Source organism: Phycodurus eques, chromosome 11 (assembly GCF_024500275.1).
Source record: "Phycodurus eques isolate BA_2022a chromosome 11, UOR_Pequ_1.1, whole genome shotgun sequence".
In the NCBI taxonomy this organism is placed as follows: domain Eukaryota; kingdom Metazoa; phylum Chordata; class Actinopteri; order Syngnathiformes; family Syngnathidae; genus Phycodurus; species Phycodurus eques.
Window position 1 is genome coordinate 16,140,689 of NC_084535.1, and position 17,456 is coordinate 16,158,144.

At 44.6% G+C, this 17,456-nt stretch overlaps 1 protein-coding gene across 4 annotated transcripts in view; it reads right to left on the minus strand.

The window, feature by feature from the left end:
• Window positions 1-17,456, minus strand: part of mcu (mitochondrial calcium uniporter) — a 64,908-nt gene that overhangs the window by 617 nt on the left and 46,835 nt on the right. For 2 of the 4 annotated variants that reach the window (XM_061690904.1, XM_061690902.1), the window contains exons 3-9: window positions 15,615-15,678; window positions 11,193-11,363; window positions 10,629-10,733; window positions 10,399-10,559; window positions 9,157-9,360; window positions 7,492-7,608; window positions 1-2,853 (exon numbers count right to left, since the gene is read on the minus strand). In XM_061690904.1, the coding sequence (XP_061546888.1) occupies window positions 2,773-2,853; window positions 7,492-7,608; window positions 9,157-9,360; window positions 10,399-10,559; window positions 10,629-10,733; window positions 11,193-11,363; window positions 15,615-15,678 (903 nt within the window). In that variant the 3' untranslated portion in view covers window positions 1-2,772. The remainder of the gene's footprint in view (window positions 2,854-7,491; window positions 7,609-9,156; window positions 9,361-10,398; window positions 10,560-10,628; window positions 10,734-11,192; window positions 11,364-15,614; window positions 15,679-17,456) is intronic. The other 2 variants (XM_061690905.1, XR_009769496.1) reach the window with 2 other exon arrangements.

Here is a 17,456-nt window from a genome sequence, read left to right on the forward strand (position 1 = left end):
TTATTTTTGCCTTTTTTTTTTTTTGTCTTTTGTAAGAATCTTTTTTGTTAGTTTTAACATAATTCCCCATTTAAAGATACATTCATGCAACACCCTCTTTATATAAAGGTCTCTATATTTGATGTATTACATTTTCAAACGCATGGGGGCCCGGGTAAGTAAATGATGGACAGTGCGATTAAAACAAAACAAACAAAAAAAAGGAGCTAATGCGCAAAATGACGACAAAGATCACCTCCAACAAGGAAACAACTTCACTGTGTGTACAAAAGAAAAATCAATGTTGGCCAGCGACAGATATGAATGGGATGAGGCTGGAAGGGATTTAACTATTGACAAGCAGCAATGGTGGCATAGGATTCACATCATTGCTAATCTGATGGTTCACTCAACCATCAACATGCCCATTCAACTAATGTCTTTTCACTTAAAATATTCCAAGTTAACGCCATGCCGAGTAAGAGGCCATCAATGGCACTTTACCTAATTGCTTCCTTGTCAAAACTGTTAAAAATCCTTAATCATCCCAAAAGGCACATTAACACACATGCGCACGCACTCACTCACTCACTCACACATGATCACACAGATTAGACCTAATCCTTTCTGCACGGGTAATTTTTAATTGGATCTAAACACATGCATTTTAAGAGGAAATATGCAGTTAAACACCAGGATCTGCTTGTAGGATTAAGTCAACAGTCTGCTCACATTAGCACGCGTGCGCACACACAGGATGTGATGGCATGAATGTTGCCACTGTACTCCTGCTCAGCAGTGGTGAATGAGATTTGTTCACAGGGGGCAAAATGAGTATAGACCTTGCTGTTCAAAGGAGTATTGCGGCCACAGAAAAAAGAAAAAAGAAAAAAGGAACAATGAGGGAAAACAATTTGACAAAAAGTTGTCATGTATTTGATAGTTCCGGAAATATCAAAATTCCTACAAAAATGCAAATGTCTGGAACCAGGAGTCGCTAGACAACTTCCATATAATAATTGTTCTCACATCCAGTTGATATTGCACAATCACAACAAACTGTTCATCCTGATGATTGTGTTGATGTGCCAAAACTTTTGATTTGTTCAAAGTTTGTAAAGCTTTACTAAAGTCTTCAATTTGACACAGCTTTCCACATCTCTCTAATAAAATAATTAAACATTTATTTATAATACTACAATATTCTCAAAAATATCACTTTATCCTCACGTTTTTCTTTTCTTGGAAATTAAATTTTTTCTCAGAAATAATTATTCTTATCGTTTTTCTTTTCTTTTCAGTGTGGTCCCAATTCTCCTTTGCATTTTTAGAGGTATTGACAAAAGGGTCAGTGAGGGCCACCGATCCTCACTCAAAGAAAATCACATGGAAGAGGTGCATTTGGCCTAAATATATGGCTTCTACAAGCTTAGACTTAACCAATCAGGAAATGACAGAGTGCCTTCTTCAGAACTCACTCTATGATGCAATAAACAGATTCCATTGGAGTAGAAAATGACTAAGACGCACCTACACATTCACAAACTTCTACTGAGGGTATACCACAGCATGCAGTCTACCCTGCCTTGTCATGGAGGGAGCAGGGAGGTGGTACAGCAACAGTGGGGAGAGAACACTCACAATGAGGCTTTTAATTCATTTCACCTCATGAGTGGAAATTCACACGTTCGACCCAAACTGGGGGGATGTGCTGATGTTTTGCTTGAAAAACTGCACACATTTTGGAGAATTTCCCAATTTAGGTCTGACAGCCAAATCGGACTTGTTACAGTGGAACATTAAGAGTTAAAGTAATGTGTTTAATGCTTTTCATACCTCTGTGACAACATGATGAATTATACATGGCGTGGCTTTCAGACACAGTGAGATTTTAAGACGAGCTCCTCCCCCCACTGGATAACAACGAGCATCTGGTCATTCGGTTTATTTGATTGTATACATATAGATTTATTTTATATTCATTTCATAACAAATATACTATGGCTTTCAAAATAAAAAGTGCCATAATATTATATATATTTTTTTGGAATAAAAGAACACACAGTGATGATGTTGTCGGTAGTACTCTCATACTTGCGCAGGCCGGGCTGCCACGAGAAGAAGAAACGGGGTTCTAGGCGGACTCCTATCAAAGGTCACATTGAGGGAGGACGGCTGTTCGTCAACCTGGAGGAGGCGTGGCCAGAGTTTGGAGAGGCAGCAGAGTTTAGCCACAGGAAAATAGCATCGCTTTGAGCCTTGCTTGTAAACTTGTTTCATGTATGGGATAGAGAACCTGAACCTGCCCCCCCGGCCAGTGTGTGTGTGTGTGTGTGTGTGTGTGTGTGTGCTGTTGTGTCAACTCACAGAATGGCGAATGTTGGTTTGGCCTGCACGTCACACACACATACAAACAAATAGTACCCAAAATTTGCTTTCCCTGTGCTGGAGGGTCAGGTTGTAGTATTTCCTGTTTGCCCCTCAGGCTGTCCATTCAGAGGCTAAAAAAATAGCCGAGTTGCAAATTTAACTCCACCATTACTGTGAGTTTCTTCAGCTCAACATTGTTCCCTCTTGTGACTTTCAGTTGCAAATCAAAAGAGTTGGTTCAGTAGGGACGTAAAAATGGGAAAAAAAGAGGAAAAACTCCCAAATTGAAGAGGGAGATGCAGGAGACATGTAGAAGAGGGCAGGTTTCATATAAGGCAGGGGGGGGGGGGGGGGGGGGCGTGTGGGGTTGGATAGGGATAGAAAAGGGAATGCCAGCGGAAGAAGGAGGCGTTACTCTTTCCATCAATCTTTACCAGCATTGAGCTGTTGAACCGGGAGCTGAAGCTGTAGCGGGTCTCTAAGACGTTTCAGATCCAACTCCACCTGGAGGACAGGTAAGAAGTGAGACAACAGCAAAGTGCATCTACAGTGGATATAAAAAGTCTACACACCCCTGTTCAAATGCCAGGTTTTTGTGATGGGATGGGGAAAAAAAACAAAAAGAGACCAAGATAAATAATTTCAAAACCTGTTTTCGCCATTTGTGTAACCTATGACCTGTACCACTCAAATTATATATATATATCTCCATCCATTATCTGAGCCGTATATCCTCACAAGGGTCGCGGGAGCGCTGTAGCCTATCCCAGCTATCATCGGGCAGGAGGCGGGGTACACCCCGAACTGGTTGCCAGCCAATCGCAGGGCACACATAAACAAACAACCATTCGCACCTACGGGCAATTTAGAGTTGTCAATTAACCTCATATGCATGTTTTTGGGATGCGGGAGGAAACCGGAGTGCCCGGAGAAAACCCACGCAGGCACGGGGAGAACATGCAAACTCCACACGGGCGGGGCCGGGGATTGAACCCTGGTCCTCAGAACTGTGAGGCAGACGCTCTAACCAGTCGCCCACCGTGCCGCCTATATAGCCCCATCCATTTTCTACCGCTTATCCGAGGTCGGGTCGCGAGGGCAGTAGCTGTAGCAGGGACGCCCACTTCATCCAGCTCTTCCGGGGGGATCCTGAGGCGTTCCCTGGGCCAGCCGAGAGACGTAGTCTCTCCAGCATGTCCTGGGTCGTCCCCGGGGTCTCATCCCGGTGGGACGTGCCCGTAACACCTCATCAGGAAGGCGTCCGGGAGGCATACTAATCTGATGCCGAGCCACCTCATCTTGCTCCTCTCAATGTGGAGGAGCAGCGGCTCAACTCTGAGCTCCTCCCGGATGACGGAGCTTCTCGTCCTATCTCTAAGGGACACCCTGCGGAGGAACCTCATTTCGGCCGCTTACATATGGGATCTTGTTCTTTCGGTCACGACCCACAGAGGGTGAGGGTAGGAACATAGATCGACCGGTAAATTGAGAGCTTCGCCTTTCGGCTTAGCTCCTTCTTTACCACAACGGACCGATACAAAGTCCCCATCACTGCAGACGCTGCACTGATCTGCCTGTCGATCTCTTGTTCCATTCTTCCCTCACTCGTGAACAAGACAATACTTGAACTCCTCCACTTAGGGCAGGATCTCATCCCCGACCTGAAAAAGGGCACGCCACCCTTTTCTGACTGAGGACCATGGTCTCAGATTTGGAGGTGCTGATTCTCATCCGAGCCGCTTCACACTCGGCTGCGAACTGCTCCAGTGAGAGTTGGAAGTCACGGCTTGATGAAGCCAACAGAACCACATCATCTGCAAAAAGCAGAGATGCAATACTGAGGCCACCAAACCGGACCCCCTCTACGCCTCGGCTGGGCTTAGAAATTCTGTCCATAAAACAGTGACTAAGGGCAGCCTTGCCTCACCGGAAAGGAGTCCAACTTACTGCCGGCAATGCAGACCAAACTCCACCGGTCGTACAGGGACCGAACAGCCCGTATCAGCGGGTTTGCTACCCCATACTCCCGAAGCACCCCCCACAGGACTCCCCGAGGGACACGGTTAAACCCCTTCTCCAAGTCCACAAAACCCGTGTAGACTGCTTGGGCGAACTCCCATGCACACTCGAGGTCAGCAGCGTCCCATCCCCACTATACACAGTGTTGATGGTGCACTGCTTCCCCCTCCTGAGACGCCAGATGGTGGACCAGAATTTCCTCGAAGCCGTCCGGAAGTCGTTCTCCATGACCTCACCGAATTCCTCCCAGAGTTTTATAGGGACTCAAGTTTTTGCCTCAGCGGCCACCAAAGCTGCATTCCGCTTGGCCAGCCGGTACCCATCAGCTGCCTCAGAAGTCCCACAGGCAATAAAGGCCCGATAGGACTCCTTCTTCAGCTTGACGGCATCCCTCACCGCTGGTGTTCACCAACGGGTTCGGGCGTTGTCGTCACGACAGGCAATGACCACCTTACGGCCAGAGCTCCGGTCGGCCGCCTCAGCAATGGAGGCGCGGAACATGGTCCACTCGGACTCGATGTTCCCCGCCTCCCCCGGAACGTGAGCAAAGTTCTGTCGGAGGTGGGACTTGAAACTCCTTCTGACAGGGGATTCTGGCAGACGTTCCTAGCAGACCCTCACAATAGGTTTGGGCCTGCCACGTCGGACCGGCATCTTCCCCCGACCATCAAAGCCAACACACCACAAGGTGGTGATCAGTTGACAGCTCCGCATCTCTCTTCACCCGAGCGTCCAAGACATGCGGCCGCAAGTCCGGTAACATGACCACAAATTCGATCATCGAACTGCGACCTAGGGTGTCCTGGTGCCAAGTGCACGCATGGACACCCTTATGCTTGAACATGGTGTTCGTTATGGACAATCCGTGATGAGCACAGAAGTCCAATAACAGAATACCGCCCGGGTTCTAATCAGGGGGAGCGTTCCTCCCATTCACGCCCTTCCAGGTCTCACTGTCATTGCCCACATGAGCATTGAAGTCCCCCAGCAGAACGATGGAGTCCCCAGCGGGAGTGCTCTCTAGCACCCCCTCTAAGGACTTCAAAAAGGGTGGGTACTCTGAACTGCTGTTTGGTGCATAGGCACAAACAACAGTCAGGACCCGTCAACCCCACCCGAAGGCGGAGGGAGGCTACCCTCTCATCCACCGGGGTGAACCCCAATGTACAGGCGCCAAGCCGGGGGGCAATAAGTATACCCACATCTGCTCGGCGCCTCTCACCGTGGGCAACTCCAGAGTGGAAGAGAGTCCAATCCCTCTCAAGAGGACTGGTACCAGAGCCCAAGCTGTGTGTGGAGGCGAGCCCGACAATATCTAGTTGGCAACTTCTCGAGCTCGCACACCAGCTCGGGCTCCTTCCCTGCCAGAGAGGTGACATTCCACATCCCTAGAGCCAGCTTCTGTAGCCGGGGATCGGCTCGCCAAGGTCCCTGCAGTCGTTATGCATGTACTTCCTGCCATCTAATAGGAGACCATTCATTTGTTCTGTCTGTCACTATGCCTCACTGGCATAAATAGATGAACAAAGATACATTATTTATGGTAAATATAATTGATGGACTAATTACGTACACAAGTATATACAGTAAGTGAACAACTAATTTTGTTGCAATGGGTTTTCGACAGACTTAACAGCACATGCAGTTACGTATTCCACGTCTGTCGTCGCAATTCCTTTCCTTTGAACAAACTTTTCGCCCGTTTTGGCGCGGGAAGGCGGAAGGTACGGAAGCCCATAGGGCCGAAACGTGCACCACAGAAAAAGGGGAACAGAAATTAAAAAAAAAAAAAAATCAAGTTCATAATTTTTTTAAATCGTCTGCAGTAAAAAAAAAAATTTTAAAAAAAAGAAGCAGCAATAGAATAAAAAAAAGATCAAATCTATATATCGCCCAGGCGACTTAGATAATGTGGTTGCACCACTGTACACTCTCTTAAAACTGGGGATGCGTTGGTGTTTAGAAATGACCAATCACATTCAAACATATAAATGCGATTCAGCACACAACCACCATTAAAAGTGCCTCTGATTAACCCCAGTTTAGTTTAGAGAGTTTAGATGCTCTTGTAGGCTTTTCCTGTCATTGTTGTAGTCGTATCTTATAGCACAAGTCATAGTCCACCGAAAGAATCTACAGCATCAGAGGGATGTCATTGTTCAAAGGTGTCAGTCAGGAATAGGGTACAAAAAAAATCCATGGCATTTATACACCATAGACCATAGTGAAGACAGTCATCATCAAAAGGAGAAAATATGGCGCATAAGTAACATTACAAAAAAGTGGACGTCCAACAAAATTGATGAAAAGATGAGAAGAATACTGGTCATGGTGGGAGCCTAGAGGTCCACAGCAACATTTCAGGAGCTGTAGAAATTTCTAGCACGTCCTGACTGTTTAGCACGTATGACAAGAACCTTCCGTCGTCTTCATACGTCTTGGCTACTGTATATTTTTGTCCAAAGTCAATAACACACACTTAATTTCTTCCGAACGCTTCTGGGAAAATGTATTACGGTCTAATGAAACAAAGGTTGAACTTTTGGGCCATAATTACAAAAGCTATGTCTGGCGCTAACACAACACTGCTCATCACCAAGAACACCATACCTACAGTGAAGCACGGTGGTGGCAGCATCATGCTTTTTTTTTCTTCTGCTGGACTTTTTCACAGTGGAAGGAATTATGAACAGTTCCAATACTGGTCAGTGTTTGCACAAAACCTTCAGGCCTCTGCTAGAAAGCAAAAATTAGTCTACTGGAACATCAGAACTTTGTTTGAGGTTAATCAGAGGCACTTTAAATGGCAGCAGATGAGAGCGGACTCCCATTTAACATGATTGTGAATATCATGGGTTCATTTTAAACACAGCCACATCCACAGTTATGAGAGGGTGTGGACAACCACATTATCTCAGTAGTTTTTTTTTTTAACTTTCCCTCTCTAAAATGTTTATTTTCTTCAATTGGATTGTACAGGTTATAGGTTCCATTAATGGTGGAAAAAGCTTTGAAATAATTTACTTTGGTCTCCATCTGGAAATGGGGTGTGTAGACTTTTTATTCAACTGAATGTATGTATTGTAAATACAAGCATAAAACCATTCTGACAACCAATTGTACCTCAGAAATATCCTCTTGAAGCTTGTTATACTTCTCAATGTCAAAGCGTGTCCTTTTCACCCCCTTGTGGAGGAAGAGCAGATACTGTCGGTCTCTAGCGTCAGGGTACACGTATTCCTGCGGGTGACAAAGAGACACCGCATTTTGTAAGCATAAATTAAAAGACTTTCTTTGTGATGTTACTGAAATAGCTTGGGTAGAGGTGAATTATGATGTGTGCTGATAAAAGGGCAACACTTAACAGTCTTTCAATTGGCTAAAACTTGTATAATTAGGATGTTACAAAGACACTGATGAGTTTGCTGAAACACTGCTAATGCTGTCTTTTTAACTGGTCCTCTATTTAACCTGGAAATATCAATGGGTTCACATTTTGATTTTGGAGGAATTCTCACATTTTGATTTTGGAGGAATTCTAAGTACCAGCAATTACCACTGGGCCTTTTCTCACAAGAATAGTGTAGAATTTAATTTGATCAGAAAAATGAACATTTTGTCCACTGTGACCAAGAATGGTGTATCTGCAAAGGATTAGGCCTCCATCGTTAGTCGGGAAAGTTAAGACTGTTTTAGTGTTTCGATGAATATTAAGTGTTTTTTTTTTTTTTTTTTTTTTTTTATAGTTGTATGAATGTTAATAATGCTAAAATGTTACTTATATTAAGCTTCTTTATAGTTAATAAAGGTAATTTGATGGTGACAGTGCGACGCATTTTCATGATGTCCAAACAATTTAATGGCCTTAAATGGATTCTTTAACCTTAACCTTCATATATTATATACTGTACAAGGACCTTTTCTTTTGTTACACTGATAAAATCCCATCACTGTTTTGAAATGATCACAAAATCTATAATATTTACAGTATTTCTGATCTTGTCTAATATTTGAATTTCAGTGGCAAAATGGCACCAGTGGGGGCAGCAGCAATTATCTCAATGTGTCATGTGATGAACCAATAATGCAAAATCGTGTTTTATGTCTATGGCAAAATAGAATAAAATAAATACATACATCGCTCTTTGCCCTTGTATGGTGTTAAGCATGCCTTACCAAAAATTGCAACAGTTATAATACATATATGTATGACACCTATTGCAGCTCAGGAAACACATCACCAACTTCACTGCCTGTCAAAAACACAGTTTTGGCTGTCTGTCATATACTTAGCAACAACACCTGTGCGTTAATGTGTAAAGTAATCAGCCATTCTGTAATAGTGGTGCCAAGAACATTTGTGTTTCGATTTCTGTTCTGTCACTCGCATTCCCCTTTATGTAGACATGAGTGCAACTGTTACTACCCTTAAGCAAGCTAATGGTGCATCAGCGTGAAGCAGCAGTGTAACCGGCCTGTAGTGGTTGTGTAAAAAGGGCTAAGGGTTCTCGAGGGGAAGCCGAGAACTGTACTATAAGTTATTCTTCAAAATGATATTCCCTCATCTGGTAATGCTGAGAGACATTCCAAAATAAATATGTTAATGCAGTGAGAACTGGTAATGGCAAAGGTCAGAGATGATTCACATCATTATCATGCTCATCAAAGCAGTCATGAACCCTTGTGTCCTCTGGATGAGGCACAATCAGCTTTCTATTTCAAAAGCGGGTTTTCCCCTCTAATTTTTCCCCGGTCTGTGTGAATTGGCAACAGTGTCAATTTTCTTACCTGGCGTGTGAGCACAAAATAGGCATACATGGCCATGGCTGTGCCGTATGTGATGAAATAGGTGACAGGCTCCATGATATCCCAAGAGTACTCCCACCAGGTTAGTCTGGCCAGGATGCCGAACTGGGTGGCCATGTACGCCATGCCGCCCCACAGCACCCAGGTAGTGCGTCGCTCCGCCTTCTTACTCAGCTCCTGCTTCACCTACATGTGAAACAAGTGAGAGGAGGAAGTCATGCACGATGTGCCAAACAGGTCATCATTTAGAGAGAATCTCATGAATAATGACATGGTCAGTATTAACCCCTCTGACCCCCAAAATACAGATTATAAATTGTAATGACAAAATTGCTATTAGTTTAAGATAAATTTATCAGATATTCTGTGATTATTCACCTTCACCAGAGAGCCTTTGAGGCATAACAATGAACTGGATGACTTTTCATTAATCAAGTACACAATGCATGTCTTAGTACTAAGATATGTATCCCTGGGGAAAAATCCTTAAAAAGAAAAGTTGACATGAGCAATCATGCTCGTAAACATAGTACCGCTTAAAAATGTATGCATTGAATATAAAGGTGAGAGTTTTAATTGGGGTATGTGTTTTGGCGATGTGTCCACTGCATGCGCCACATACATAGATCCACACATTAGTTGACAAGTGTAATTCAACAACTTGGTAAAGAAGTGCTGAGTCCATGAGTGAAAATACACTCCATGGTGTCTTTGTAGGGACTCACGTGCCCAAAGCAGTTCACACATTTTGTTGTTGTTTAAGACTCTGGGTTCAACATGCATTTGGCTCTAGCTACACCCTCTGGTCACCATGAGAACAAAATACGTACTTGCCATTGGCCCAGCAGTATGTGGGGCAGGGAGATCAGTGGCTCACTTGCATGACACAAAGCGGCCACCTCAAAACAGGCTAATTTTAGCGATTAAAAAAAAATGTTTTATAAAGGGTTCTATAATTAATTATTGATCCTTATTTTCATGACAGCACTTCAAATATATGTTATTAAGACACCTTGGAATTAAAATGGGAAAATGCCTGGGGTTGTTTTTAGTTTTATAGCACAACATTGTGTTTTTTCTGATCTAAGTCATTTCATACATTTTGAAAAGCTCTTAAAAATACCTAAGTAGGGGAAAAAACTAATGACTAAAGAGGAGAATGAATTAACGACCAGCAGATAAATACAATAAGAAATGTTGATTAACATGCAAAAGAGGTCAGACCTTTTCAAGGGGGCGGAGCTGAGAGTTTAGATCCTCCAGTCGTCCAATCAACTCGCGTTCTTTGCTGAGTTGGTGCTCCTCAATCCGCAGGGTTGTGTAGAGCTGCTGCACCAAGAACTTTACATCATTCAACCTTTCTGTCTCCTCATGGGGCAGTAACTCTGAGGGGAAGACAAATGAATTTATGGTTTCTTGCTTGTCTTATAGGAAATGACCACGACCGTCCTCACCTCTCCTCGGTGGCCGCACAAGGTGGGTGGTGTCGTTGATGACGAGCTTAAAATCATCCAGTAACAGGATGTCTATGCCTGTAGAGGAGGCGACCCTTGCTCCATCTGGTGAAGAAGAAAAAAACGTGGTGGAAAAGTGAAGCAAACAGAGAGTTGCTGGTTAACCACTCCACACACCCTGCAGCTCTCTTGAACATCGGGCTCGTTTCGCACAGATTACCACGAGAGGGAGAGTGAGCAAAAGCACCTCCACGCTAAGAGAAGATCCCGAGCCTCAATTGTTCTTGTATAATGAAGCATCAAAGCTTGGCATATTCGAAAGGATTAAATTCTGTTGTGAAGCTGCTGTAGCAGAAACACTTAACAGCATCGAAATACACTTAAAAGCATGAAAGGGCATGTACTGTACATGTGTCATCTACTAGAGGAAGATACAGTGCATGTGTGTGTGTGTGTGTAAGTGCGTGCACATGTAAAAGAGAGAGAGACAGCAAGCGAGACAACAAGAGATCGAGAGAGAAAAAAAGAGAGAGAGAGAGAGAGAGAGAGAGAGAGAGAGAGTACCCGTGGAGTAGATGGCTACTCGATCGATGCCTCTGTCCTCTGCTTGGAGCTGTTGCAGGAAAACTCCCACGCAATCGCTGAGAGGCTTGAGAGTGAACTGACAGCGTTCTCGCCTCGACGGCAAACTGACCGAGATGACTGGCAGCCCGTTCTGGTACACCACCGTCACCTCTGAGGGGAGGGTTGGGGGACAAGCACAGACAAATATTAACAAGATTGATCAAGGCATTCACAACCATTGACAAAGTTTGGCCGGCGAGCCAAGAGAGTGCATTAGAGCCACAGTACTACAGTAATGGACTTTGTTTTTCAATATGCAAGTTATTAAAACAAACAAGGCAATTTCAGATCAGAAGAATGCAAAATGGTCACTTAGATCTACTACAAGAGCAAAAGACTATGATATAATGCTACGCAGCCACATATTTCTAGCAAGTAGACGTCAGCACTGAGTACATCCTTGTCAAAACAAGCTAGGTGGAGTACAAACACAAGCGACATTTTGAAAAGCCCTAGCAAGACTTGATTTTTACTTGGAACTGTAATCGAAGTAAGATGTACTAACAACCATTTTCCGTCCTTCTAGCTTCTGTACCACTTATGTTCAGGGTCACTGCATTCCAAGACCGACTTAATAGAATATTCAGATGGCAGCCTGGCTGAATATACGAACACTGTCACATCCTATATCAGTTTCTGTGAAGAGGTTTGTGTACCAACAAAGTCATTTCGCACATTCAATAACAACATGCCGTGGTTCACTGCCAAACTTAAGGAACTTCGCCAAGCTAAGGAGGACGCATATCAAAGCGGGGACAGGGCCCTGTATAATCGAGCTAGAAACCTGCTGACTAAAGAAATTAACATTGCAAAGAGGAACTATGCAGCAAAGTTGGAAAAACAGTTTAGCGCTAAAGACTCTAAATCAGTCTGGCATGCATTCCAATCGCTGACCAATTACAAGTGACGATCCCCCCCAAGCTGAGAACAATAGCACACTAGCCAACGACTTCAATACCTTCTACTACAGATTTAAAAAGGACACTTTCACACACAGCATTAGCACTGGGGCACCCCAAGGTTGTGTCCTCTCTCCGCTGTCATCGGCCTCATCAAGGACGGTGACGAGTCTGCATATCGACAGGAAGTGGAGCGGCTGGAGCTGTGGTGCGGCCGACACAACCTGGAGCTGAAAATGCTCAAGACTGTGGAGATGATCGTGGACTTCAGGAGGCATCCTTCGCCACAGCTTCCCCTCACGCTGTCCAGCTGCCTTGTGTAAACCGTCAAGACCTTCAAGTTCCTGGGAATTACAGTCTCTCAGGAGCTGAAGTGGGCGATCAACATCAACTCCGTCCTCAAAAAGGCCCAGCAGAGGATGTACTTCCTGCAGCTTCTGAGAAAGGACGGCCTGCCACGGGAGTTGCTGAGGCAGTTCTACACAGCGGTCATCGAATCAGTCCTGTGTTCTTCCATCACAGTCTGGTTTGGTGCTGCTGCAAAAAAGGACAAACTCCGACTGCAACGGACAAAACTGCTGAAAGGATTGTCGGTACCCCCCTACCGATCCTTGAGGACTTGCACGCTGCCATTACTAAGAGAAGATCGTGCAAAATCCTCTCGGACCCTCCACATCCTGGTCACCGGCTCTTCCGGCTCCTTCCCTCAGGTAGGCGCTACCAATCAATACAAACTAGAACTAGCAGACATTCCAACAGCTTCTTCCCTCTTACAATCATCTTCTTAAACAGCTAACCTACAATTCCATTGCAACATGCTGCCAATTTCTGAGTTTGTTGTCAGATTTCTGTCGGGCCAATTATATATTACTCGTGCACTCACTGTAGTAGTCTCGTTGGTTTCCACCAACAGGTTCGGGGATTGCCGCCACGACAGGCACCGACCACAGCTCCGGTCGGCCGCCTCAGCAATGGAGGCGCGGAACATGGCCCACTCGGACTCGATGTCCTCCGCCTCCCCTGGAGTTTAAACTCCTTCTGACAGGGGATTCTGCCAGACGTTCCCAGCAGACCCTCACAATAGGTTTGGGCCTGCCACGTCGGACCAGCATCTTCCCCCACCATCTGAGCCAACTCACCACCAGGTGGTGATCAGTTGACAGCTCCACCCCTCTCTTCACCCGAGTGTCCAAGACCTGCGGCCGCAAGTCCGATGACACGACCACAAAGTTGATCAGCGAACTGCGACCTACGGTGTCCTGGTGCCAAGTGCACATGTGGACACCCTCATGCTTGAACATGGTGTTTGTTATGGACAATCCGTGATGAGCACAGAAGTCCAATAACAGGACACCGCTTGGGTTCTAATCAGGGGGAGAGTTCCTCCCATTCACGCCCTTCCAGGTCTCACTGTCATTGCCCACATGAGCATTGAAGTCCCCCAGCGGGAGTGCTCTCTAGCACCCCTTCCAAGGACTCCAAAAAGGGTGGGTACTCTGAACTACTGTTTGGTGCAAAGGCACAATCAACAGTCAGGACCCGTCCTCCACACCCGAAGGCGGAGGCAGGCTACCCTCTCGTCCACCGGGGTGAACCCCAACGTACAGGCGCCGAGCCTAGCTGGAAATGTATAACGTAAAAAACAAGCATCAAGAAGTGCACACGTAGAGTTTTATCAAAATAAGCCCTCTTTACACTGCCAAGACTGGACGATCAATACATTGTAATATCACTGGCCTTTCCCTCTACGAGCAGTTATGTCAATTCACCAATGCTAGCTATTGACATTTTGTATTCCCATGGACAAGCTTCAAGACCTCTGAATTATGTCTGTGTGATTGGACTATTAATTGTGTAACACAAAGAACACACAAAACACATTTTTTTTTATCATTTAGTCCTATCTCAATGTAGGATTGTTACAACTATTGCATGAATGAATGGTTACTCGCGAATCCACTTGACAAAAATGAATCCCTCATTATAATTTACGCATTCGAATGAAAACGAATCAAAGTACGTATTTTACTTTTACAAGAGTTGCAAAGCGTTGTTTACTTCCACCACCATTTTGACTTACTGTGCATGCGCAGTTGTAGCCACAGCTGTACCCGATTACGTGCATCACTGAGCCGTACTCCCCCCGAGATGATAATGATAATGCGGAACGAGGCGCCCGATGGCCGTGAGGAGCTGCACAGATATTCATGGCAGACTGCGACCGCGGCAGATGAATTGGATAACGTCATGTAAGATTGATTCAACACATCTTTGCAGATGATTGACAAGAGCTAGCCAGCGCCCACTAACTAGCAGGTAATCTAACTCGCTGGCTTAGTAGAAGCAGTTGTTGCCAGCCAACGTGAATTTACACATTTTACGGCACCGGGTTAGCATAAAATAGACCACGGCCGTGATGCGGCGAGGTTTAAAGTAAGCCATTCTGAACTAAAAAGTAGCGTTTTGGCAACAGCTTTTCCCAGAGGGAAAAGCAGTTACTAAAACACGGCAGCCAAAATACGTCAGCTTGTCTTCTCGTGTCATTGTGACAAAATCTGTGACACCCTAAAAAACTGCGACCAGGAGTTAACCATGGGGCTATGGATAGTTCTCAAACAATCAAATTGGATTTTTAATTTGTTGAACAATGACATGTTTATTTCATAATAGTAAAAGGAGTAAAGATTCAATTATGATTTGCTAGTCATTCATTACTGTCAATGCGAATAGCGATTGGGGATTTAGACAGCGAATCCGAGCTCGAGTGATAACATAACAGTGTGTAATGTAGCGCTACTGGAACCAGCATGATCCACCTACTGTAACTCATGAGTGGGTCTTAATGACAGAGGGCAATGAATCCAAAGTAACTCCACAATGGATGTAATCCAAGCCGCAATACTGCCGCCACCACAGTAACCTCTCCCTCCTCCTCAAGACCACTGCAGTGATTCAGCAAATCATCATCTGGCACAGGCGGCACCAGTCGGGCCTAGCTAGTCTGGATCGTCACCAAATACACAAAGGTGCACGCATTAATTTCCCCACCTACCTCTGATGTTCTCTCCACCTCCGCCTGCTGCCTTTATCTTCCCCTGTGCAGCCATCATTGCTGACGGGATCTCGAATCTCACAATCCCACAGCTATTACAGCTGACTTTAAGATAAAATCAGCAACTTTTCACCCTCTAACTTTTCATTCCTCCCATTCCTCCTGACAATCATTCCCGCCTTTAACACAGAGGTGCAGAAGCTACCGTAAACGATTCCATAATGACAGCTAGCAGCTACGCGAGGCACTAGTCAATATGCAATTTCGTTACAGACAGGATCAGTGACTAAGTGAGGGGTTTCCTCAAGTAAAAAGGAAGCTTCTGCTGCACCTCAAGGCTTATGCTCATATTTTACAGGAATAAACAGTATCTGGGACTCAAATGAGAACCGAGCGGGGGTGAGAACTTACCATCTGAAGAAGCCGGGGTACACAACATTCTTTGGCCATGCCAGGAAGATGAGCCCCTCCAGATCTGCAGGCAAGGAGAGAAAAGGGTCTGGTTATTTCACTAGTTGCAACTTCACATTAAGAATAATCATTGAGTTGTCTGGTCTAAACTGAAGCAGATGATGACACATTTTGCAGCAAAAATTTGGTGCTGGTTCACATTGGCATCCTTAACCTTGGACGAAAGGTAGCTCAGTGAAAAACGTGTAAAACCTAAATTGACAATGTTTGTGATAGGACAGATTGTGACCAACAGAACTTCCACAACAATAATAACATCAATAATAAATGTTGTAGGCTGCTTAGATGTCCCAAATAATTTCTAAAAAAGTAAAATTAACTGGTGAGCAGTCCAATCTTGATTGAATGGATGGATTTGTGACTCATTTATTTATATACAGTAATTTGGTTCTACCACTGAACATTTAAAAAAATACACAAATGCACTATTTTGGTGCACAAGATGCATACAGGGCGAGGCCTCACAAACCTTGCAGAAAGTTGTTTGCTGTTGTGTGTAGGCATAGGACAGGGATGCACAAAGCAACTAATTGTGTATTATACATTGTTGTTTTATAAGACATAATGCTATGCATTTGTTGTTTCCTCTGAATTCCCATACAGTCTTATTTCCATGGATTTCCATAATTTTGCAACCCCAGCCACACCCAATGAACTACATCATTGATTTCATTGATTTTTTTTTTTTCATTGCGAAGTCATTGCCTCACATTCTATTTATATGAACCAGTGTCTACAGCACCACTGACAGAAAAACACTGCAGTGGGTGACAAAGAAGGCGGCCTAGATATATGCCTCAGTTGTGTCAGAAACTGGAGGGAGGAGGGGGTGCATTTGAGCACAGCTTGGGGAAACCCTTTTTTTATGCTGCAAAAGTAGGAGTGTCCATATGCGCAGCACGTTTCCAATCACACAGCTCATGACGTTTTCGGCTGAGCCACGATCAAGCCTTAAAAGGCATTAAATGGGATGTCACATCCCATTACAAATGCATGTACAGTGGAGTGGGGTGGTTGAGGCAATGAAAATACAGCAAACAAAAACGCCACTAAGCCTTTAGAGTACTTAAGCGAGAACCAGCTATACCTAGTGTGCACAATATGCAGTATACCTCTAAGGGTAGTGATGTCAGAGACAGTATGTATATAAAAAACAACAATGATAAACGGTTCTATTTATGACTCTTCACTGACAGTTCCGGGATGCGGACCTCTCAGAAAGCATCATAGTACAGATATAGTGGACTTGTTTGTGAACCAACTCGAGGCAGTAATAACTAGAAATTTGCTGGTTGACTTTCTTCAGAACTACAGATGCCCAGTGATGGGACTACCTGCTGTCCCCACACTAAAGGGAGAAAGCTATTGGTGATTAAATGTATCGGCTGTCTATCGGGGTGTCTTATTGCCAATCAGCTAGTTGACACAAATCAAACTGCAAATAATACAGGCACTGACAGTGGTGACTTGATCAGATGAACAAAGACGGTAAATCACAACTAAACTGCATCCATCTATCCTTTTTCTGCCACTCATTTAGGGTGACGGGGGAGCTCGCTGGAGCCCATCCCAGCTGATTTTGGGCAAGAGACGGGTGCATCTTAAACTGGTTTCCAGTCAACCACAGGGCACAGCCATTCATACTATATGGTTCCAGTGACTCAATTCCATTTTTTCTCCCATGTGGCCCTGTTCAGATATGCATCAGGAAAAAAAACACATGGAATCAAACATCTTCTGCCAACGTGACTGCGGTGTAAGCTCATTCTCTTCTACGTCGTT